General features: G+C 45.1%; 1 protein-coding gene across 1 annotated transcript in view; it reads right to left on the bottom strand.

The window, feature by feature from the left end:
* The window catches only part of LOC126428277 (serine protease 33-like), a 208,458-nt gene that overhangs the window by 88,713 nt on the left and 94,591 nt on the right, over positions 1 to 25,154 (bottom strand). Inside the window, exons 2-3 of the mRNA XM_050090189.1 lie at positions 23,331 to 23,473; positions 8,854 to 8,960 (exon numbers count right to left, since the gene is read on the bottom strand). Of these exons, the coding sequence (XP_049946146.1) occupies positions 8,854 to 8,960; positions 23,331 to 23,473 (250 nt within the window). The remainder of the gene's footprint in view (positions 1 to 8,853; positions 8,961 to 23,330; positions 23,474 to 25,154) is intronic.

Below are 25,154 nucleotides of genomic sequence, written 5' to 3'. Positions count from 1 at the left end.
AAAATAGAAGGAAACAAAACCAAACATTCAACACAAACCAAAAGAAATTTTACCAGACAATAGATAAAAAACACATTAAAATAGACAATCCACCAAACATAACAGACATGGAACACTTCTGGCGCAACATATGGTCAAACCCGGTACAACATAACAGGCATGCACGGTGGATACAAGCAGAAACAGACACATAGAAGATGATACCACAAATGCCTGAAGTGATAATTTTGCAACATGAAGTCACCCAAGCAATTAATTCTACTCACAATTGGAAAGCCCCTGGAAAAGATAAAATAGCGAATTTCTGGCTAAAGAAATTCACCTCAACACGTTCACATCTAACTAAATTATTTAACAGTTACATTGCAGACCCATACACATTCCCTGATACACTTACACATGGAATAACTTATCTGAAACCTAAAGATCAAGCAGACACAGCAAACCCAGCAAAATATCGCCCCATAACATGCCTACCAACAATATACAAAATATTAACTTCAGTCATTACACAGAAATTAATGACACATATAACACAGAACAAAATTATAAATGAAGAACAAAAAGGCTGCTGCAAAGGAGCACGAGGATGTAAAGAGCAACTGATAATAGATACAGAGGTGACATATCAAGCTAAAACTAAACAAAGGTCGCTACACTACGCATACATTGATTACCAAAAAGCCTTTGATAGTGTACCCCACTCATGGTTACTACAGATATTGGAAATATACAAAGTAGATCCTAAATTGATACAGTTCCTAAACATAGTAATGAAAAATTGGAAAACCACACTTAATATCCAAACAAATTCAAATAATATCACATCACAGCCAATACAGATTAAGCGTGGAATATACCAAGGAGACTCATTAAGTCATATCTGGTTCTGCCTTGCCCTGAACCCACTATCCAACATGCTAAATAATACAAATTATGGATACAATATTACTGGAACATACCCACACAAAATCACACATTTGCTATACATGGATGATCTAAAACTACTGGCAGCAACAAATCAACAACTCAACCAATTACTAAAGATAACAGAAGTATTCAGCAATGATATAAATATGGCTTTTGGAACAGACAAATGTAAGAAAAATAGCACAGTCAAGGGAAAACACACTAAACAAGAAGATTACATACTGGATAACCACAGCAACTGCATAGAAGCGATGGAAAAAACAGATGCCTATAAATATCTAGGATACAGACAAAAAATAGGAATAGATAATACAAATATTAAAGAAGAACTAAAAGAAAAATATAGACAAAGACTAACAAAAATACTGAAAACAGAATTGACAGCAAGAAACAAGACAAAAGCTATAAATACTTATGCTATACCAATATTGACCTACTCATTTGGAGTAGTGAAATGGAGTAACACAGACCTAGAAGCGCTCAATACACTTACACGATCACAATGCCACAAATATAGAATACATCACATACATTCAGCAACAGAAAGATTCACATTAAGCAGAAAGGAAGGAGGAAGGGGATTTATCGACATAAAAAACCTGCATTATGGACAGGTAGACAATTTAAGAAAATTCTTTATAGATCGAGCAGAAACTAGCAAAATACACAAAGCAATCACTCATATAAATACATCGGCTACACCATTGCAATTTCATAACCACTTCTACAACCCCTTAGATCACATAACATCAACAGACACAAAGAAAATAAATTGGAAAAAGAAAACACTACATGGCAAGCACCCGTATCATTTAACACAGCCACACATCGATCAAGACGCATCCAACACATGGCTAAGAAAAGGCAATATATACAGTGAGAAGGAAGGATTCATGATTGCAATACAGGATCAAACAATAAAAACCAGATATTACAGCAAGCATATTATTAAAGATCCCAATACCACAACAGATAAATGCAGACTTTGCAAACAACAAATAGAAACAGTAGATCACATCACAAGCGGATGTACAATATTAGCAAATACAGAATACCCCAGAAGACATGACAATGTAGCAAAAATAATACATCAACAACATGCCATACAACATAAACAAAACAACACGTTCCCACATACAAGTATGCACCACAAAATGTACTGGAGAATGATGAATACAAATTATACTGGAACAGAACCATTATAACAGATAAAACAACACCACATAACAAACCTGACATCATACTCACCAATAAAAAGAAGAAATTAACACAACTAATCGAAATATCCATACCCAATACAACAAATATACAGAAGAAAACAGGAGAAAAAATTGAAAAATACATCCAACTGGCTGAGGAAGTCAAGGATATGTGGCATCAGGATAAAGTTGACATTATACCAATTATACTATCAACTACAGGAGTCATACCACACAATATCCACCAGTACATCAATGCAATACAGCTACATCCAAACTTATATATACAACTACAGAAATCAGTAATTATTGATACATGTTCAATTACCCGAAAGTTCCTAAATGCAATATAACACATACCATACAATTAAAAGGAAGTGACGCTTGATCAAGGTCCGCGTCACTTTCCATTTTTAACCAGACTTAACGTCTGAGAAAGTAAAGAATAATAATAATAATAATAATTCCCGTGGAGGTCCGGGAAAAGAATAGGCCTCTGGTATGTTCTGCCAGTCGTAAAAGGCGACGAAAAGAACAAACCACTAATAGGGCTAACCCCCCTTTTAGTGTGATTAGTTGGTTCAGGACAGAACTAAAGAAGCCTCGGACAAGCGCCGTCATGGTTGGGGACGACGCTTGAACCCTATGCCCGCCCACAATGGTAACGACACTGCTATCCAACTGGAAAATGATTCAAATCCAAATAGAGGTGTTTTGCAGGATATGCTTCCTGCAACCACCCTAGAAGGAAAACAAAGACAGAGGATGTAATGGTCAGATGAAGTTAATCGACACCTCATGTTCTGTTATTACCAAGCAACAAACCTAGGAACCAACACAACTGGATACAGATCACAAGTATACACAACATTTATTACCGGATACCCAGAATTAAAATTTTTAACAGAACAACGACTAGCTGATCAGATCCGTGCAATAATCAAAAACAACAGGATACCCCAGTCAGAATTAGAAAACATCAAACAACAAGTACAACAAATACTGGAACAAAATAATGTGCAATCAGAAGAAGAAGAAAATACAGTAATGGACTCAAACATCCCAGAGCAAACAAACAAAGAACAACACGCATCAATTAAACAGTCAGAGGAAAACGAAATCTTAAGACAGCCACCAGAACAAGCACAAATAGAACACGAAGTGACACACATGTTAGATATAGAAGAAAAATTTCAGCTGACATATATAGAATACAAATACACAAATACAGACAAATTAGACCATTCATGCATAGACCACCAAATAACCCACAAGTCGTAACAACAATAAAAACTATCAACACAATCATACACAACAAAATAAATGAAAACACAACTATGGAAGAGTTACAACTACTGGTTTATATAGGAGCACTCACTACACTAAATATACGCACTAGGCAGAGATCAGAACAAACCAACACACAGAAGAAACCCACAAAACCAGCATGGCAACACAGGCTACAGATCAGAATAGAAAAACTGAGAAAGGACATTGGACAGCTAACACAATTTATAAGAAATGAAATGGCAGAAAAAAACGAAAAAGGTTAGGTAAAATCTCACAACAAGAAGCGACAGAGCAATTAGATGAAAAGAAACAGAAATTACAAGCATTGGCCAAACGACTTAGAAGTTACAAAAACAGTGAAAATAGAAGGAAACAAAACCAAACATTCAACACAAACCAAAAGAAATTTTACCAGACAATAGATAAAAAACACATTAAAATAGACAATCCACCAAACATAACAGACATGGAACACTTCTGGCGCAACATATGGTCAAACCCGGTACAACATAACAGGCATGCACGGTGGATACAAGCAGAAACAGACACATAGAAGATGATACCACAAATGCCTGAAGTGATAATTTTGCAACATGAAGTCACCCAAGCAATTAATTCTACTCACAATTGGAAAGCCCCTGGAAAAGATAAAATAGCGAATTTCTGGCTAAAGAAATTCACCTCAACACGTTCACATCTAACTAAATTATTTAACAGTTACATTGCAGACCCATACACATTCCCTGATACACTTACACATGGAATAACTTATCTGAAACCTAAAGATCAAGCAGACACAGCAAACCCAGCAAAATATCGCCCCATAACATGCCTACCAACAATATACAAAATATTAACTTCAGTCATTACACAGAAATTAATGACACATATAACACAGAACAAAATTATAAATGAAGAACAAAAAGGCTGCTGCAAAGGAGCACGAGGATGTAAAGAGCAACTGATAATAGATACAGAGGTGACATATCAAGCTAAAACTAAACAAAGGTCGCTACACTACGCATACATTGATTACCAAAAAGCCTTTGATAGTGTACCCCACTCATGGTTACTACAGATATTGGAAATATACAAAGTAGATCCTAAATTGATACAGTTCCTAAACATAGTAATGAAAAATTGGAAAACCACACTTAATATCCAAACAAATTCAAATAATATCACATCACAGCCAATACAGATTAAGCGTGGAATATACCAAGGAGACTCATTAAGTCCTTTCTGGTTCGTTCACAGCAGCCGGCTATTACTATCAGTTCCCCACATGTGGTGCAAGTGTTTCTTTCATTTTATGTTGTCATTGTATATTATGTGAAACTACAGATGCACTCTATAGGTTTACTACGTTCAAAGAAAAGAAGCAAAAGCAGATGCCGAGAGAACACTGCTGTAAAATCCGAACTGCACTTTTACATGTTATGAACGCGTTGTCCCATATCACAAATTCACGCATATGTTATGAATATGTCGTCCCATATCACACATTCACGCATAATACGTAGTAGTACAAGCGTTACACCACACTTGAGAGTATAAGTTACAATAAGTGTTACCCGACAGCTCCACCCTCACGTCAGTACTTCTGTTATGGTGAGTGATCTTGAGCAAGTAGGCTAGTGCACGTGCAATAACGTCAGCTGCTCCCACCTGTCAGCGTCTTTGGGTAAGCACAGCTCGTGATGTCTCCGCCCCCACACCCCTCTGCTCCAATCACACCAACGCACGATGCGACAATACACGCAGCGTCAATGCCGAGCGGTGTATGCAGAGGGGTGTGGCCACGAGTGCACAACTATGCATCGTGCTGCTGAAGTAGCTATACATTACACAATGTCTACAGTATGCAACATCGTTAATAATTTTAACGTGGTTTTGTTGACTGATGTGAAAACAGATTTTCCATTCCCTGCTTCACGCTCTTCTTAGAGGTCGAATTTTTATTATTTATATATTTACTTTTTTAAGTAGCCAATGTTCTTCCTCGAGTTATAAGCTGTCCAAGCCCCATACGAAATGTCTTTGAATTCGGTTAAGCAGTTTGGTCATGAAAAGGTAACAGACAAACGCACTTTCGCATTTATATGTAGGCGATTCAAATGAAAACCCTAAAAGCGCTATAACATTTTTAACTGTACCAGTGAACAATAACCTTACATGTAATTTTTCGACATAGTGTCCCTGACGTTGGACCGCTTCGGAAGTGCATAAATACCACAATGAAAGAATTCTTTTGGTTGTGTGTGTAGCCATTCGTGCACTGCAGTTTCCACCTCTTGGTCACTCCTAAAATGCCCGCCTCCCATTGCTCCTGTGACTGCACTGAACAGATGGAAGTGACTAGGGGCGAGGTCTGATGAATAAGGAGGAGCTATCACACTTTCAAATTTAATTCCCTGAATAGTCGATCTGTGTTACAGGCAGTGTGCGGTCGAGCATCGTCATGCTCTAGCAGTACTCTGAATTCGGAATTACTTGCCCTTTACCCATGATTTCAGGATAAAGCTAATTTTTCAGATATCTGAACGAGAAATGAGGGTTAGTGTATCTCTCTTATCCATGTAATGCTTTTAAATTACTCCATTTGCATCCCAGAAGAGAATGAGAGTGACTTCTCCAGCAGACGGTTGAGTGCAGAATTTTTTTGGTTTTGTCAATGAGCTGTGGCGCCATTCGTTTGCTAGACCTTTTCGTGCCCAGTTGATAATAGTGGATCCAAATCTCACCGCTTGTAACAGTTTTTACCAGAAATGCATCACCTTGGGAGTGGAAACGAAGCAAAATTTCTTTACAGGCACTGACACGACCATCTTTCGATTCGGCAGTCTGTCGATGTGGTACCCATCTTGCACAGCCGGGTGCTATGACCAAGCAGCTCTAGGCGCTTCAGTCCGGAACCACGCGGCTGCTACAGTGGCAGTTTCGAATCCTGCCTCGGGTATGGATGTGTGTTATGTCCTTCGGCTAGTTGGGTTTGAGTACTTCTAAGTCTGGGGACTGATGACCTCAGATGTTAAGTCCCATAGAGCTTAGAGCCATTTGCACCGTCTTGCAGACACTTAACTGAAGTGCAATACATTGTAAACAATATTCTGCACTGAACCAGTACTAATATTCAAAATTACGGCAATTTCGTTGAGAGATACATGTCCTTTCCCCTTCACAAGCTCCTCCAGTAATGCAATGTTCTCGTCCGCCACTAAGCAGTGAGGCTGCCCTGGTCTTCAGGCATCATCCACAGAAGTTGCACTACTTTTCAACTTCCTGCACAACTCGTAAACTTGCTGGAATAACAACCACGATTCTCTGTATTGCACTGTCGTTCTGTGATGGATTTCTAATGGTTTACACCTTGAGTATACAAAAAGCGCATCACAGATGACTGCTCAATCATAGAGCATGTTGACAGTGGGGCGGCCATCTTGTTGTGGACGCTGCTGCCTCCTCCTGCGTTATAGCATCAGTCTGCCGACTGTCAGCCATTCTTAACCTCAAGGAACATCACTGCCACCTACCAAGTCTATCACACAACTTTTCGAAATGTTATGGAACTTTTAGGGTTTTTATTTGAATCATCTTCATAATATTAGTACGCTTGTAGCATCAGTCTGCCACCTGTCGGTCATTCTCAACTTCAAGGAACATCATTGCCACCTACAGAGTCTATTACACAACTTTTGGAAATGTTATGGAACTTTTAGGGTTTTCATTACAATCACCCTCGTTATGGTAGTATGCATTCCTATTATACAGGGTGTTACATAAAGGTACGGCCAAACTTTCAGGAAACATTCCTCACACACAAAGAAAGAAAATATGTTATGTGGACATGTGTCCGGAAACGCTTACTTTCCATGTTAGAGCTCATTTTATTACTTCTCTTCAAATCACATTAACCATGGAATGGAAACACACAGCAACAGAACGTACCAGCGTGACTTCAAACACTTTGTTACAGGAAATGTTCAAAATGTCCTCCGTTAGCGAGGATATATGCATCCACCCTCCGTCGCATGGAATCCCTGATGCGCTGATGCAGCCCTGGAGAATGGCGTATTGTATTACAGCCGTCCACAACACGAGCACGAAGAGTCTCTACATTTGGTACCGGGGTTGCGTAGACAAGAGGTTTCAAATGCCCCCATAAATGAAAGTCAAGAGGGTTGAGGTCAGGAGAGCGTGGAGGCCATGGCATTGGTCCGCCTCTACCAATCCATCGGTCACCGAATTTGTTGTTGAGAAGCGTACGAACACTTGGACTGAAATGTACAGGAGCTCCATCGTGCATGAACCACATGTTGTGTCGTACTTGTAAAGGCACATGTTCTAGCAGCACAGGTAGAGTATCCTGTTTGAAACCATGATAACGTCCTCCATTGAGCGTAGGTGGAAGAACATGGGACCCAATCAAGACATCACCAACAATGCCTGCCCAAACGTTCACAGAAAATCTGTGTTGATGACGTGATTGCACAATTGCGTGCAGATTCTCGTCAGGTCACACATGTTGATTGTGAAAATTTACAATTTGATCACGTTGGAATCAAGCCTCATCCGTAAAGAGATCATTTGCACTGAAATAAGGATTGACACATTGATGGATGAACCATTCGCAGAAGTGTACCCGTGGAGGCCAATCAGCTGCTGATAGTACCTGTACACGCTGTACATGGTACGGAAACAACTGGTTCTCCCGCAGCACTCTTCATTCAGTGACGTGGTCAACGTTACCTTGTACAGCAGCAACTTCTCTGACGCTGATATTAGGGTTATCGTCAACTGCACGAAGAATTGCCTCGTCCATTGCAGGTGTCCTCGTCGTTCTAGGTCTTCCCCAGTCGCGAGTCATAGGCTGGAATGTTCCGTGCTGCCTAAGACGCCGATCAATTGCTTCGAACGTCTTCCTGTCGGGACACCTTCGTTCTGGAAATCTGTCTCCATACAAACGTACCGCGCCACGGCTATTGTCCCGTGCTAATCCATACATCAAATGGGCATCTGCGAACACCGCATTTGTAAACATTGCACTGACTGGAAAACCACGTTCGTGATGAACACTAACCTGTTGATGCTACATACTGATGTGCTTGATGCTAGTACTGTAGAGCAATGAGTCGCATGTCAACAGAAGCACCGAAGACAACATTACCTTCCTTCAATGGGGCCAACCGGTGGTGAATCGAGGAAGTACAGTACGTACTGACGAAACTGAAACGAGCTCTAACATGGAAATTAAGTGTTTCCGGACACATGTCCACATAACATCTTTTCTTTATTTGTGTGTGAGGAATGTTTCCTGAAAGTTTGGCTGTACCTTTTTGTAACACCCTGTATGGCCAGTAGACACTGTAACTGTAAAAGTGTTCGTTTATTGGTACAGGTTAGAGCAGTGACAGGCCTGCAGGGCGAGACTCACTTGTGGATGCAGTGTGCGGCGGTGAGCAGCCACAGCGGGTGGATGAGCACGGCCCCACACCAGTGCGCCAGCAGGCCCAGCTGCGGATGCAACAGCTGCAGGGACGCCTGCCAAACAACAACAGCAAAATACTAATGTCCAAACAACAACAACAACAGGGTGCGTCTATGGAATTTCCAGACACTCCCTGGTGCTCGTTCCATGAAAACCACACATATGACTAATAGCACAAGCAACTTTCTTTTTTCCTGCTGTAGCATATACCTGTGTCTGAGAAGTCCTTCTACCCCTAGGTCAAAACGGAATAATTTGTATTGGAGTACTTGTAAGGTGTCAGCTTGAATGAATGCTAATTTTGCACCTTACATGAGATTTTATTCGTCGTAACAAGTAGATGGATAACCCGCCAGGTTAGCCGAGAGCGCTAATGCGCTGCTTCGTGGACTCGGGTAGGCGCGCCGGTCGCGGATCGAATCCGCCCGGCGGATGAACGACGACGGTTGGTGTGCCAGCCAGCCTGGATGTGGTTTTTAGGCGGTTTTCCACATCCCCCTAGGTGAATACTGGGCTGGTCCCCACATCCCGCCTCAGTTACACGGCTCGCAGACATTTGGACACTTTCGTACTGTTCCATGTATTACACTATTCGGAGGCAGTTGGGGTACACTAATTCCATCTTGGGGGGAATGGGGTGGTGGCAGGAAGGGTATCTGGCCACCCTTTCCACTAACACTGCCACATTCGATTAATCATGCCGACCCTGCCTAACTGCGGGAAAAGGCACAAGCGAAAGAAAGAAAGAAAGGAAGTAACATGTAGATGGATATGTCACCTGACATACTTAGTGAACAGACTTGCCTATCAAAATGTACAGTAGGTAATGCCAAAAGGGACGACAATCGATTCGACGGTATCAACACATCGAACCCAAATCCTGCATGTCAATGAGTAAAAGGTGAAAAAATCTGCTGGAAGAAACGTTTTAGTGTGGGGGCAGATGCGAGCTGTGCCTTCATGGCCCGCATACAACGAAAGGCTTCTAGCAGGGGTTGGCGATGCGCAGCAACAGAGACAACAAACGCGCTGGGCGATACAGCGAGGGGAGCAGGTAGCGGCCCAGCACTGCCTGCGACGGAGAAATTCTTTACAAAACTGCATTGGGGAATTTCCAGATGGATACAAACACAGACCAGTGACACAGTTGACCACGTGAAAGGCCTGTGGAGTTCTCGTGATGTACGTGTGTAACTTTTTAAGCATAGGAGCGGGCACAAAATGTCCAATTGGCTGAAATAAACTTAGAAGGAGTAAAAGTGGCGATATTTCGACACAGTTTAAAGGTAGGCCCTCTGGGATTGGCAGGTGTAATTTTAACAAGATCAAAGGAATGCTCTCATTCGTCTGAAAAAGCCGTGACATCAAGCACAAAAGGACACAGGTGGGGGACAGTTTGTTACGAAATACACAATGCCGAAAACTTCGGGGACTCTCCTTTGAACCAGTGTCAAGTGTAGAACAGGGCACATCACGCTCTGTAGGACGTCAAAAGAGTAATTTTTGTGTGAACACTGCTTTCACTGTGGCTGACATTCCGGTAGAAATTAGCTGAAGAGTCGCTCAGCTCCGATAGCAGAGAAACGAAACAGCCATGTAGTTAACTGTTCTTGCAAGAACTGAGAGGGCGTTGACTTATTTATTCTGCTCCATCTATGCACGCGTATATCGCCATATTTTCCAGACTAGGGATGGTTAGTTCTGAGCACTATGGGACTCAACTGCTGAGGTCATCAGTCCCCTAGAACTTAGATGTACTTAAACCTAACTAACCTAAAGACATCACACACATCCATACCCGAGACAAGATTCGAACCTGCGACCAGACTAGGGATGAATGCATGTTTTCTCGCTTAACGAGACAGTTTCAGCTGATAAAATCAGTAAAGATTTTGATTAGCTTGATTTTCAGAGGGCGAGAGCAGCCATGCAGCCGACAACACGTCGCAGTTAAAGGTAAACGCCGCTCGCAGAGGCGTAAAATTGTTGGATCACCAGCCTGCGTCCACTGTGAACACGAGCAACCTCAAGTAATTTTCTGCTCATCTTGTCACAAAAACTAACCATCCTCCGTGGACTTGACTGTCATCCTAAATAGTACCGAACTTAGAACTGGAATCGGATTATTAGTCTTAATATTGATGAACTCAGACTGTGCTTCACTGTCTAGAAGTAAAAAAAAGTCTTGTAGAGAACCTTCTACTTGAATTTGATATTGTTGCGTTCAGTGTTATTTCTGCTGATCAGGACGTAATACGTTATCTTGACAACTGTCCTGAAATTGTCATGTCACAATGTAAGTGCTTCTTTGGAAACAATAGAGAAATTAAACAAATTATACCGCTCTGTCACTGAATAAGGGTCCACTCCTGATCCCAGTAATTTATTCTAATGAAGCTAGCGCACTCACACGGGCCGACTGTTGTGGTCGAGCGGTTCTAGGCGCTTCAGTCTGGAACCGCACGACCGCTACAGTCACAGATTCGAATCCTCCCTCAGGCATGGATGTGTGTGATGTCTTTAGGTTAGTTAGGTTTAAGTAGTTCTAAGTTCTAGGGGACTGATGACCTCAGGCCCCATAGTGCTCAGAGCCATTTGAACTAGCACTCACAGGGTGTTTTTGCTGATGTCTGAAGAATGTATAAAGGAGTGGAGAGTCAAATAATTACTTTTAAAAACCACACTTTCGATCGAAAACACATTGCCTCCACATTGCTGTCTAGTGCCATTGTGTGGATACGATACAGTAAGGGAAGGATGTATGCTGAGCAGAGACGAATGGGAAATTGTTCTAGTGATGATGTGTGACACATTGGGAGAAATCCACTGACGTAAGCGACTTTGGCAGATTATGACCTGACGCCTGGGAATGAGCATCTCGAAAAAGCAAAGCTGGTCAGCTGGTCACATCCTGCAGTCCTGAGGGTCTGTGGAAAGTAGCTGAAGGACGGTGTAGCACAAGTAGGCGACTATGTGTTGGGTGTGCATGTCGCATCACAGAATGTGCAGGTCGTAGGGTTGTGCAGTCTGTAAAGCACGACAGGAAGCAATTTGTGGCAAGTCTGACACCAGAGTAGCCGGCCGGTGTGACCGAGCGGTTCTAGGCGCTACATCTGGAACCACGCGACCGCTACGGTCGCAGGTTCGAATCCTGCCTCGGGCATGGATGTGTGTGATGTCTTTAGGTTAGTTAGGTTTAAGTAGTTCTAAGTTCTAGGGGATTGATGACCTCAGAAGTTGAGTCCCATAGTGCTCAGAGCCATTTGAACCGTTTGAACACCAGCGCTGGTGCGGGCACAAGTGTTTCAAAGAACACTGCTCATCATGTTGCTCTGCAGCAGCCCACTCCTACATGTTCCCATGTCAACACAGTGTCATCGTCAGTCACCACAGCACTGGGTACGAGATCATTGTCAACAGAACTTGCATCAATGGAAACCCCGTCACTGATCAGATCAATTACGTTTTATTGTTACATAATATCAATGGTCGTGTCTATATACACAGTCATCCAGGGCAAACAGCTTCTCAGAAAATGCACCATGCCACAGACAGAGACCAGCAGCCCTATTGTGTATTGTCCACACGGTTCGGCTCCATACGGTAGCCTTGGTACTGACGTCATTTTCCGTCTGATACCCGCTGTTGCTATTCTGCACGATACTGAGGTCAGTTACCGATGGGTTCGCCTGCCGATTTTTCGTCTACTGCCATACAATATGTCTCCCCACACTGTGATACCAGGAATAACACTGTTTTGCCTCTCCAAACCGGTGGAAGTGTACCTCTCTTCAGGTGGCCGCCTTAATCACCAGCGATGGTCATCCGATGTAACATAGAAGCACAGTTTATCGATGAACATAATACGACGTCATTCATCAGTAGTTCGTGTTTTCTCATCACGGCAGCACTCCAAACTCAACGTCTTTGTGTTGTGGTGTTAATGGCAGTCTACGCATGGACCATGATTCCACAGTGCAACTGTTGCTAGTCTCCAACCAGTGGTGCAGGATGACGCAGAATATGGCAGCGAGTCCTCTGCTCTGGGATGCAAGGTGCAGATGTCAGCCGGCTGGGGTGGCCGAGCGGTTCTAGGCGCTACAGTCTGGAACCGTGCGACCGCTCCGTCGCAGGTTCGAATCCTGCCTCGGGCATGGATGTGTGTGATGTCCTTAAGTTAGTTAGGTTTAAGTAGTTCTATGTTCTATGGGACTGATGACCTCAGATGTTAAGTCCCATGGTGCTCAGCGCCATTTGAACCATTTTTTGCAGATGTCAAGAGGTCAAGATGTGCTTGACACCTAGTATGGCAATGCTTCACTGTGATGGGCAAACGTGGCCGAGCAGAATCTGTACAACGAATATAGCTGTTCTCACGTTCCCGTGCAATCCAACATTGGGCCACCGTCCCATACAAATGACGCAAAAATGTAGATATTGCAAGATTCGTCCAGCCGGCCAAATGAAGACACACACTGAATAACCTTTCAAGTTTTGTTAGATGCTGATGTGGCTGTCTCAGACAACTACAAAGCATCTCTGCATCCTTCACAGTGAAAATTCGTCAGCTAACACTGTTCACACCCCTTTCACTAAGCGATGTAGCACAATGGTTAGCACATCAGACTCCCATTCCCTGGATGGCAGTTCAAACCTGCGTCTGGCCATCCTGAATGAGGTTTTCTGTGATTTTCCAAAATCGCTTCAGGCAAATGCCAGGATGGTTTCTTTGAAAGGGTTTGAAAGGGCACAGCCGACTTCCTTCCCCATCCTGCCCTAATTTGATGGGACCAATGACCTCGCTGTTTGAATCCCCCCCTCCAAATCAACCCACCAACGAATCAACCAATCACACCCCTTACAGACCCTAATGCGCCTGGTATCAACAGGAACATCACTAACACAATCTCGTGGATGTTGTACCTGTCACTGAGAATTACAACTTTAATCATTTACATCAGCCGTTTTGTACACCAAGCACATCATAACCCGTTTACATCGACGCCTGACGTACGAGAACAAGTAATGGACCTCATGGAACATTTTGTGTCATCCCACACCATTCGTCAGAGACTACCAGCGGCCTGACTGCGCAATCACCATCCTACGAGCTGGCTGCCATTAAAACCACAACACAAACGGCTGCTTTTGGCGTGGTGTCGTGACCGGAAAATATGGGCTGTTGATGAATGGTTCTGCACTACCCCAAATGACCCTCGTCAGTGAGCGCGGTGGCGACCTCGGGAGAGGTGTTTTATTGAAATGGTTCAAATGGCTCTGAGCACTATGGTACTTACGTGCTGAGGTCATCAGTCCCCTAGAACGTAGAACTACACTACTGGCCATTAAAATTGCTACACCAAGAAGATATGCAGATGATAAACGGGTATTCATTGGACAAATATATTATACTAGAACTCACGTGTGATTACATTTTCACGCAATGTGGGTGCATAGATGATGAGAAATCACTACCCAGAACAACCGCCTCTGGCCGTAATAACGGCCTTGATATGCCTGGGCATTGAGGCAAACAGAGCTTGGATGGCGTGTACGGGTACAGCTGCCCATGCAGCTTCAACACGATACCACAGTTCATCCACAGTAGTGACTGGTGTATTGTGACGAGCCAGTTGCTCGGCCACCATTGACCAGGCGTTTCCAGCTGGTGAGAGATCTGGAGAATGTGCTGGCCAGGGCAGCAGTCGAACATTTTCTGTATCCAGAAAGGCCCGTACAGGACCTGCAACATGCGGTCGTGCATTATCCTGCTGAAATGTAGGGTTTCGCAGGGATCGAATGAAGGGTACAGCTACGGGTCGTAACACATCTGAAATGTATCGTCCACTGCTCAAAGTGCCATCAATGCGAACAAGAGGACCGAGACGTGTAACCAATGACACCCCATACCATCACGCCGGGTGATACGACAGTACGGTGACGGCGAATATACGTTTCCAATGTGCGTTCACAGCGATGTCACCAAACACGGATGCGGCCGTCATGATGCTGTAAACAGAACCTGGATTCATCCGAAAAAATGTTTTGCCATTCGTGCACCCAGGTTCGTCGTCGTCGAACTATTCGTGCAGATGGTTGTTGTCTTGCAAAGGTCCCCATCTGTTGACTCAGGGATAGAGACGTGGCTGCAGGATCCGTTACTGCCATGTGGATAAGATGCCTGTCATCGCGACTGCTAGTGATACGAGGCTATTGGGATCCAGCACGGCGTTCCCTAACAGTCGTTGGATCTCGACCAACGCGAGCAGCAATCTCGCAATACGATAAACCGCAATCGCGATAGGTTACAATCCGACCTTTATCAAAATGGGAAACGTGATGGTACGCATTTCTCCTCCTTACACGAGGCATCACAACAACGTTTCACCAGGCAACGCCGGTCAACTGCTGTTTGTGTATGAGAAATCGGTTGGAAACTTTCCTCATGTCAGCACGTTGTAGGTGTCGCCACCAGCGCCAATCTTGTGTGAATGCTCTGAAAGGCTAATCATTTGCATATCACAGCATCTTCTTCTTGTCGGTTAAATTTCGCGTCTGTAGCACGTCATCTTCGTGGTGCAGCAATTTTAATGGCCAGTAGTGTACTTAAACCGAACTGTCCTAAGGACATCACACGCATCCATGTCAGAGGCAGGATTCGAACCTGCGACCGTAGCGGTGGCGCGGTTCCACACTGTAGCGTCTAGAACCGCTCAGCCACACCGGCCGGCTGTTTTATTGAGTCACCGCGCTGTTACTCGTGGTGTCAAGGAGTGGGGAGCCATCGGGTTTGATTCAAGGTTACAGCTGGTAGTGATTGAGGGACCTCCAATGGCACAATCGTATATCGCAGACATCCTGCATTCTCACGTGTAAATGTTCAAGTGACAGTATCATGTAGCCATTTTTCAACAGAACAACGCTCGTTCACACATGGCACGTTTCTCTATGAACTGTCTGCATTATGTTCAGATAATTCCCTAGCCAGCAGAATCCCCAGATCTGCTCCCATATATGGGAGCAGCTGGGGTGGCAACACTGTCTTGGTGCCACTCTCCAGGATATCAAGGAACAGTCACAATAGCTGTGGACCAGCTTGCTTCAGGAGTGAATAAAACAGCTTTGTGATACAGTTCTCAACCGATTCAGTGCGCGCATCGAGGCAAGAGGGAGTGCAATGTCATGGGGGTAACTGCACTCATGCTTCCAACTTTTTTCGTAATCTCAGTCGGTATTATAATCACAGAAATAAGATCACATACTCCATCACCCAAGAAGTTTTACTTCGTTTCCTTCTCCCCACCTGGGTGCTTCACTTTTTTCATCAGGCAATGTATGTTAAATGTGAGCCGTGGCGAGTTGGCGCCAGTGTTATTTTGTTCATGTATCGTTGAGGTCGACTGTGGTCGAGCTAAGCTATCTTTGCTTTTCGCGTGTCTTAGCTTCCGGGTTAGCCTTCGTGGGGTAACCCTCAGGATTTGGTGGCATTCGCGAGGAGACGAGTGTCAACGGCTGCCGAACGAGCGTGATGGCAGTTATACACTCCTGGAAATGGAAAAAAGAACACATTGACACCGGTGTGTCAGACCCACCATACTTGCTCCGGACACTGCGAGAGGGCTGTACAAGCAATGATCACACGCACGGCACAGCGGACACACCAGGAACCGCGGTGTTGGCCGTCGAATGGCGCTAGCTGCGTAGCATTTGTGCACCGCCGCCGTCAGTGTCAGCCAGTTTGCCGTGGCATACGGAGCTCCATCGCAGTCTTTATCACTGGTAGCATGCCGCGACAGCGTGGACGTGAACCGTATGTGCAGTTGACGGACTTTGAGCGAGGGCATATAGTGGGCATGCGGTAGGCCGGGTGGACGTACCGCCGAATTGCTCAACACGTGGGGCGTGAGGTCTCCACAGTACATCGATGTTGTCGCCAGTGGTCGGCGGAAGGTGCACGTGCCCGTCGACCTGGGACCGGACCGCAGCGACGCACGGATGCACGCCAAGACCGTAGGATCTTACGCAGTGCCGTAGGGGACCGCACCGCCACTTCCCAGCAAATTAGGGACACTGTTGCTCCTGGGGTATCGGCGAGGACCATTCGCAACCGTCTCCATGAAGCTGGGCTACGGTCCCGCACACCGTTAGGCCGTCTTCCGCTCACGCTCCAACATCGTGCAGCCCACCTCCAGTGGTGTCGCGACAGGCGTGAATGGAGGGACGAATGGAGACGTGTCGTCTTCAGCGATGAGAGTCGCTTCTGCCTTGGTGCCAATGATGGTCGTATGCGTGTTTGGCGCCGTGCAGGTGAGCGCCACAATGAGGACTGCATACGACCGAGGCACACAGGGCCAACACCCGGCATCATGGTGTGGGGAGCGATCTCCTACACTGGCCGTACACCATTGGTGATCGTCGAGGGGACACTGAATAGTGCACGGTACATCCAAACCGTCATCGAACCCGTCGTTCTACCATTCCTAGACCGGCAAGGGAACTTGCTGTTCCAACAGGACAATGCACGTCCGCATGTATCCCGTGCCACCCAACGTGCTCTAGAAGGTGTAAGTCAACTACCCTGGCCAGCAAGATCTCCGGATCTGTCCCCCATTGAGCATGTTTGGGACTGGATGAAGCGTCGTCTCACGCGGTCTGCACGTACAGCACGAACGCTGGTCCAACTGAGGCGCCAGGTGGAAATGGCATGGCAAGCCGTTCCACAGGACTACATCCAGCATCTCTACGATCGTCTCCATGGGAGAATAGCAGCCTGCATTGCTGCGAAAGGTGGACATACACTGTACTAGTGCCGACATTGTGCATGCTCTGTTGCCTGTGTCTATGTGCCTGTGGTTCTGTCAGTGTGATCATGTGATGTATCTGACCCCAGGAATGTGTCAATAAAGTTTCCCCTTCCTGGGACAATGAATTCACGGTGTTCTTATTTCAATTTCCAGGAGTGTATGTTGTGGTGTGAAGTTGGTCGGGCGTTTTGGCGACATGGGCGGCTTGGAGATACAAGTTCTGTGACTTCGCTGAGAACAAAATTTGAAGCTAAGCGGTGAAGCTGTGGAACCCGCTCCCTAGTATTGTGAACGTGATTGAAGTAAGTGGTCGTAATTGTGTTTTGTTGACCGACGCACAGAGAGCCATTTAAACTTCATTATTGTGGTGAGACTTCGATAGTCGAAAGAGTGTGGCAGAGTTCAGTTGGCCTAGTTAAGTCGTGGCCGTTATCTGAAAGCTATCTCAGAAGTTTTACTAGTGCTCTGTGTTTCCTGTAACCAAACGATATGTTGGCGTTTTTAAAGCCTGCACTCTATTGATACAGTTGTCCATGTGTAAAATGCTTAAGGTCTAAGTTGCGACTTCGTCAGTAGTGTAATATGTTCCTTTACACGGTTACCCATATATCGAGTCAAAGGTTCTACCGAGTGCTCAAATAACTTACGGGTTTGCTGCCGGGTGACGTCGTCGACCACCGCCGATATTTCGACAGGAGCAAACCCTGCCTTTCTCAAGGCACAACTGCAAGGAGGAAGCAATGTGCAAGGGGATTCAATACCTCGGTTCACAGAGGAGAAACAATGAAGATACCACACACAGAACAAGTAACCGCAGAGTCAACACACAATCAAAGATAACCAGCATCAGAAATATCGATAGCGACTATTAATCAACAGGTGTTTTTTGATGAGGGACAGAGACGGATTCGAAGCAGCATTTAAACAAAATCCACCATCTGTTTATAAGGTTGCTTGATAGTTTGATTTCAAACAACTTCCTTAATGACACTATCTCAATAGCTGGACGTGGAAGCCAGAATCTCCGTGTTGTTGTATTCCATAGGATGACCGGTGTCAAGGCAATGTTGTGCAATAGCGGATTTGTTCGGCTGTTGTAAGCGTGTGTGACACTTATGTTCAATACACCGGTCTTCCACAGTCGCCGGCCGGAGTGACCCAGCGGTTCTAGGCTCTACAGTCTGGAACCGCGTGACCGCTGCGGTCGCAGGTTCGAATCCTGCCTCGGGCATGGATGTGTCTGATGTCCTTGGGTTAGTTAGGTTTAAGTAGTTCTATGTTCTAGGGGACTAATGACCTCAGCAGTTGAGTCCCATAGTGCTCAGAGCCATTTTTTTTTTTCCAATGCACGATCGTCAAAGTCCTCCATAAACAAATTGGCCACAATAGGTGATAACGGGCTTCCCATTGCAACTCCATCAGTCTGTTCGTAGTACTGTCTATTGAATAATAAGTAAGTGGAAGTCAGCACATGTCTAAACAAATTTGTTAACTCGACGCCAAACTTAACCTCAATTAGCTGCAACGAATCAGAGAGAGGAACGCGAGTGAAAAGAGAAACCACATCAAAACTGACTAAAATATCAGAGTCATTCAAACGCAATCCCTGTAGTCGACGAAAGAAATCTGCAGAGTGCTTAATGTGGTGTTCACACCTACCTACTAGTAGGCTCAACAAACTAGCAAGATGTTTAGCGACACGATATGTCGGAGCACCAATATTAGAAACAATAGGCCCCAACGGGACAGCCTCTTTATGGACCTTAGGGAGACCATATAATCTAGGTGGTACAGCACAGTAAGAATTTAGACTCTTGATAGTCTAATGTGACAAAGAACTTTTCTTCAGGAGGTTATTAGTCTTTCTCTCAACACTTTTAATAGGGTCAGCACCGATTTTGCGATATGCCGAATCAGAAAGTAGACACTAATTGGAGCAACAGCAGTGGCGCAGGCTGCCTGTGGCTGCCTAGGATTCTCGCCACGCCGGCCGGAGTGGCCGTGCGGTTCTAGGCGGTACAGTCTGGAGCCGAGCGACCGCTACGGTCGCAGGTTCGAATCCTGCCTCGGGCATGGATGTGTGTGATGTCCTTAGGTTAGTTAGGTTTAATTAGTTCTAAGTTCTAGGCGACTGATGACCTCAGAAGTTTTGTCGCACAGTGCTCAGAGCCATTTGAACCATTTTTGATTCTCGCCACGTGTTTTCTCTGTACAGGTGCATTTTGAAGGTGCTCAACAAAGGTGGATCGGTGACACCGAGGGTATTCCCACTGCGGGGTGGGGGGCTCTTGGAGGGACACTATGCCGTTTTACTCACGCACAAGTCTATGTCGGCTGGCTCGTTGGTCGATTGGGAGGCAGGGGACCAAACAGTGAGGTCATTGGTCCCATCGGATTAGGGAAACGTCTGATGTGCTCTTTCAAAGGGCCGCGCGGGGTAGCCGCGCGGTCTAGTGTCACGGTTCGCGCGGCTCAACCCGTCGGCGGTTCGAGTCCTCCCTCGGGCATGGGTGTGTGTGTGTGTGTTGTCCATAGCGTAAGTTACTTTAAGTTAGATTAAGTAGTGTGTAAGCTTAGGGACTGATGACCTCAGCAGTTTGGTCCCATAAGATTATACCACAAACTTCCATTTTCCTTTCATAGGAGCCATCCCGGCATTTGGCTGAAACGATTTAGGAAAATCACGGAAAACCAGAATCAGGATGGCCGGACGCGGGTTTGAACCGTCGTCCTCACGAATGCGAGTCCGGTGTGCTAACCACTATGCCACCTCGCTCGGTTGTATCTACGTCACAGCACTCTCCCTCTCCCGGATCACGCCACAGGAGAATGTGAAAAAGCAGTCTTTGTTGCTTCGGATCGAGTTCAGACTTCGTCGAATGGTTCTGAACACTCCCTACGGTTCCACCGTGTACACCAGAGCAAGAATTCGGTCGTGCTACACTACAAAGGCCTGAGATCACATTCAGTAGGGTTCCAGACGCACAATGTCCTTATAGAAGGAGTCTATTGTCCATCGGGTGCCAGCAACTTCAAATATGGTCAAGAATGTCGACCTATTGCTCATTAAACTGCGAAGTGAAGCAGATGATGACAGACTGAAGGCCGAAATACTAAATGTCTTTTTCCAAAGCTGTTTCGCAGAGGAAGACTGCACTGTAGTTCCTTCTCTAGATTGTCGCACAGATGACAAAATGGTAGATATCGAAATAGACGACACAGAGATAGAGAAACAATTAAAATCGCTCAAAAGAGGAAAGGCCGCTGGACCTGATGGGATACCAGTTCGATTTTACACAGAGTACGCGAAGGAACTTGCCCCCCTTCTTGCAGCGGTGTACCGTAGGTCTCTAGAAGAGCGTAGCGTTCCAAAGGATTGGAAAGGGGCACAGGTCATCCCCGTATTCAAGAAGGGCCGTCGAACAGATGTGCAGAACTATAGACCTATATCTCTAACGTCTATCAGTTGTAGAATTTTGGAACACGTATTATGTTCGAGTATAATGACTTTTCTGGAGACTAGAAATCTACTCTGTAGGAATCAGCATGGGTTGCGAAAAAGACGGTCGTGTGAAACCCAGCTCGCGCTATTCGTCCACGAGACTCAGAGTGTCATAGACACGGGTTCCCAAGTAGATTCCGTGTTTCTTGACTTGCGCAAGGCGTTTGATACTGTTACCCACAGTCGTCTAATGAACAAAGTAGGAGCATACGGATTATCAGATAAATTGTGTGATTGGATTGAAGAGTTCCTAGATAACAGAACGCAGCATGTCATTCTCAATGGAGAGAAATCTTCTGAAGTAAGAGTGATTTCAGGTGCGCCGCAAGGGAGTGTCATAGGACCGTTGCTATTCACAATATATATAAATGACGTTGTGGATAACATCGGAAGTTCACTGAGGCTTGTTGCGGATGATGCTGTGGTATATCGAGAGGTTGCAACAATGGAAAATTGTGCTAAAATGCAGGAGGATCTGCAGCGAATTGACGTATGGTGCAGGGAATGCCAATTGAATCTCAATGTAGACAAGTGTAATGTGCTGCGAATACACAGAAAGTAAGATGCTTTATCATTTAGCTACAATATAGCATGTCAGCAACTGGAAGCAGTTAATTCCATAAATTATCTGGGAGTACGCATTACGAGTGATTTAAAATGAAATGATCATATAAAGTTGCTCGTCGTTAAAGCAGATGCCAGGCTGAGATTCATTGGAAGACTCCTAAGGAAACGCAATCCGAAAACAAAGGAAGTAGGTTAGAGTACACTTGTTCACCCACTGCTTGAATACTGCTCACGAGTGTGGGATCCGTACCAGATAGGGTTGGTAGAAGAGATAGAAAAGATCCAACGGAGAGCACCGCGCTTCGTTACAGTATCATTCAGTAATCGCGAAAGCGTTACGGAGATGATAGAAAAACTCCAGTGGAAGACTCTGCAGGAGAGACGCTCAGTAGATCAGTACGGGCTTTTGTTGAAGTTTCGAGAACATAGCTTCACCGAGGAGTCAAGCAGTATATTGCTCCCTCCTACGTATACCTCGCGAAGAGACCATGAGGATAAAATCAGAGAGATTAGAGCCCACACAGAGGCATACCGACAATCCTTCTTCCCACGAACAATACGAGACTGGAATGGAAGGGAGAACCGATAGAGGTACTCAAGGTACCCTCCGCCACACACCGTCAGGTGGCTTGCGGAGTATGGATGTAGATGTAGATGTAGAACAGTCTTTTTGGACGCGAAAATGTTGTTGGCTCTGAGCACTATGGGACTTAACTTCTGAGGTCATCAGTCCCCTAGAACTTAGAACTACTTAAACCTAACTAACCTAAGGACATCACACACATCTGTGCCCGAGGCAGGATTCGAACCTGCGACCGTAGCTGTCGTGCGGTTCCAGTCTGTAGCGCCTAGAATCGCTCGGCCACTCCGCCGGGCTGGACCCGGAAATGTGCGAGAATCGATGACCCAGAAGAATGGTTGGTTTCTTTGATGTTCTTCATGGCGCCTCCTGACGTGCTTTTCCTGTCGATTCCGAGCGGCGATGTGTCATAAATGTTTCGCTGGGTCTCTTATAAGAAAACCGCGTCATTTAAACGCTGGCCGTGACAGTTCCGACGGCCACCACAGAGGCGTCAAAGTAAGGGCTGAAATGTGGACAAGAGCGGATGTGACGACCTTCCCATCGTGTGACCCGTCGACAGTGGCTTGGCAGTATTGTGATCAAATTTTGTGCCATGGTGACATCGTTAGCCCACCTCGCACCTCACATGACTTTCTGAGCTGTGGCCTTTTTCTTCGCCTGTGTTGACACCTTGCTGTTTGAAGCGTCGCCGAGCGCGATGCTGACGTCATAGTGCGCCATGTTTTTGCACTGATACAGAAGAAAGTTGTACGAACCTATGAGGCAAATTTGGAGCTTATGCGTCGCATAAGGAGATAATTGCGAGGTCCTAAAAAGTGATCCTTTAATTGTGTTTGGCAGTGTAAAAGCAAATGGCCCTCTGTATTCGACCGCGCTCAGTGTTTTCGACTTGGTGAGGGCGAATGATACTCCCAAAAATGAGACTGAAGTCTCCAGAAGAACACTTGATGAAGTCAGCGAGGCGTACCTGCCAGGGCCACGCCCCCTTGGCGCTCTCGCGCCCGTTGATGATTCTGCCGCTCCCGGTGTCCGACCCACGGCCTTCTGCCAGCGACACCTCGGAGTCCCTCGGCTGTCTCCGCCTCCCTTCGGCGCCGGCCACTCCACACCCTGCAACACATTGCAATCCCACCGAGTAAGAACATCTGTGAAGTGAGTATTTTTAGTGGCCGGGGAAATTACGAAGGCAGTCCTACAGTGTTCAATTGTAGGTGCACTCCTATTGCTTATGTGTATGAATGACCTACCATTTAATATTCATTAAGAAAAATCGGTACTTTTTGCAGATGATGTTAGTGTTACAATTCCAATAAACTGACCTGCACTAAATTTTGACAAAACACTCCGTATTCAGTTCTGTAGAAGTAAGTCATACCAGCCAATCAAACAGGATTTGACATGGTACGCCAAACACTGTCAATGCTCAAGAGACTTAGAACCCAACGTGTCAGACGTGCATATTTTTTAGACAAATGTGGAAATCAGTCATCCCCATTTTGTGATTGCTCAGAATCACCCTCTGCCTCTGCCAGGCATTTAAGTGTGATTTTTTGAGTATCCATGTAGATAGTAGATGAAGTACAAAAAGATCATGGATATCAAAAATTTGGCAATCCATTAAGATATCGATGATGCAAACATTACCGACTCCGCTCTAAATGACCAACAACAATAACAGCGAGGGTCGCACTAATAATGCACTGACTCAATAATAGACGCGACAACAAAAAAATAATATGCCATCTATCACCCAAAAACCACCGGGATTTTTAATGCCAAATGCTCAAGAGAATTAGGACCCGAAATGTCAGATGCGCATATTTTTAGATAAATGGGGAAATCAGCCATCCTCACTTTGTAACTCCCGAGAACCACACAAAATCGAACACATCACAGAAGAATACTCCACAAGATCATACGGCGTTAGACCAGGAGACTCCAAAGTCGACTGACTACATAAATAGTCTATATGTTTTGTTACAAGATTTTATACTGTAATTATTATGCTCTACACTCTTCGCATTTTTAATATGTCAAAGAGTCATACGATAGTAAATAAATAAAACAGAATACTACCAACCACTGATGTAGCACTTGGACAGGAGCCAGTAAACAGGATCAAACGTTACAAATTTTTGGGTGTATGTATTGATCAAAAACTGAACTGGAAGAAGCATAACGTCTTAGGAAATAATTTTATGGTAATTCATCACTTACAAAGCAATGATTACACAAAAGAGAGCTGTAATAATGATATCTGATGTTCAAACAAAGCCATCTCGTTGAACGTTTTGAAGCAGTTATGCATTTGATACGAACCTTCACAGTACATACACTACGTCATTGAAAGTGTCTATACATCTATTAGTGAACATTGATAGGGGTTGTCTCCAGCCGCCGGCCGAAGTGGCCGTGCGGTTCTAGACGCTGCAGTCTGGAACCGCGAGACCGCTACGGTCGCAGGTTCGAATCCTGCCTCGGGCATGGATGTGTGTGATGTCCTTAAGTTAGTTAGGTTTAAGTAGTTCTAAGTTCTAGGGGACTAATGACCTCAGAAGTTGAGTCCCATAGTGCTCAGAACCATTTGAACAATTTTGTCCCCTGCCTTCGCCTTTAAGACAGTTTGAAATCTAGAATGAGATTTTCACTCTGCAGCGGAGTGTGCGCTGATATGAAACTTCCTGGCAGATTAAAACTGTGTGGCGGACCGAGACTCGAACTCGGGACCTTTGCTTTTCGCGGGAGAGTGCTCTATCATCTGAGCTACCCAAGCACGATTCACGGCCCGGCC

This window comes from Schistocerca serialis, chromosome 12 (genome assembly GCF_023864345.2).
Source record: "Schistocerca serialis cubense isolate TAMUIC-IGC-003099 chromosome 12, iqSchSeri2.2, whole genome shotgun sequence".
In the NCBI taxonomy this organism is placed as follows: Eukaryota; Metazoa; Arthropoda; class Insecta; order Orthoptera; family Acrididae; genus Schistocerca; species Schistocerca serialis.
The sequence above is the reverse complement of the archived record's forward strand: the minus strand, read 5'-3'. Positions and strand labels throughout refer to the sequence as shown.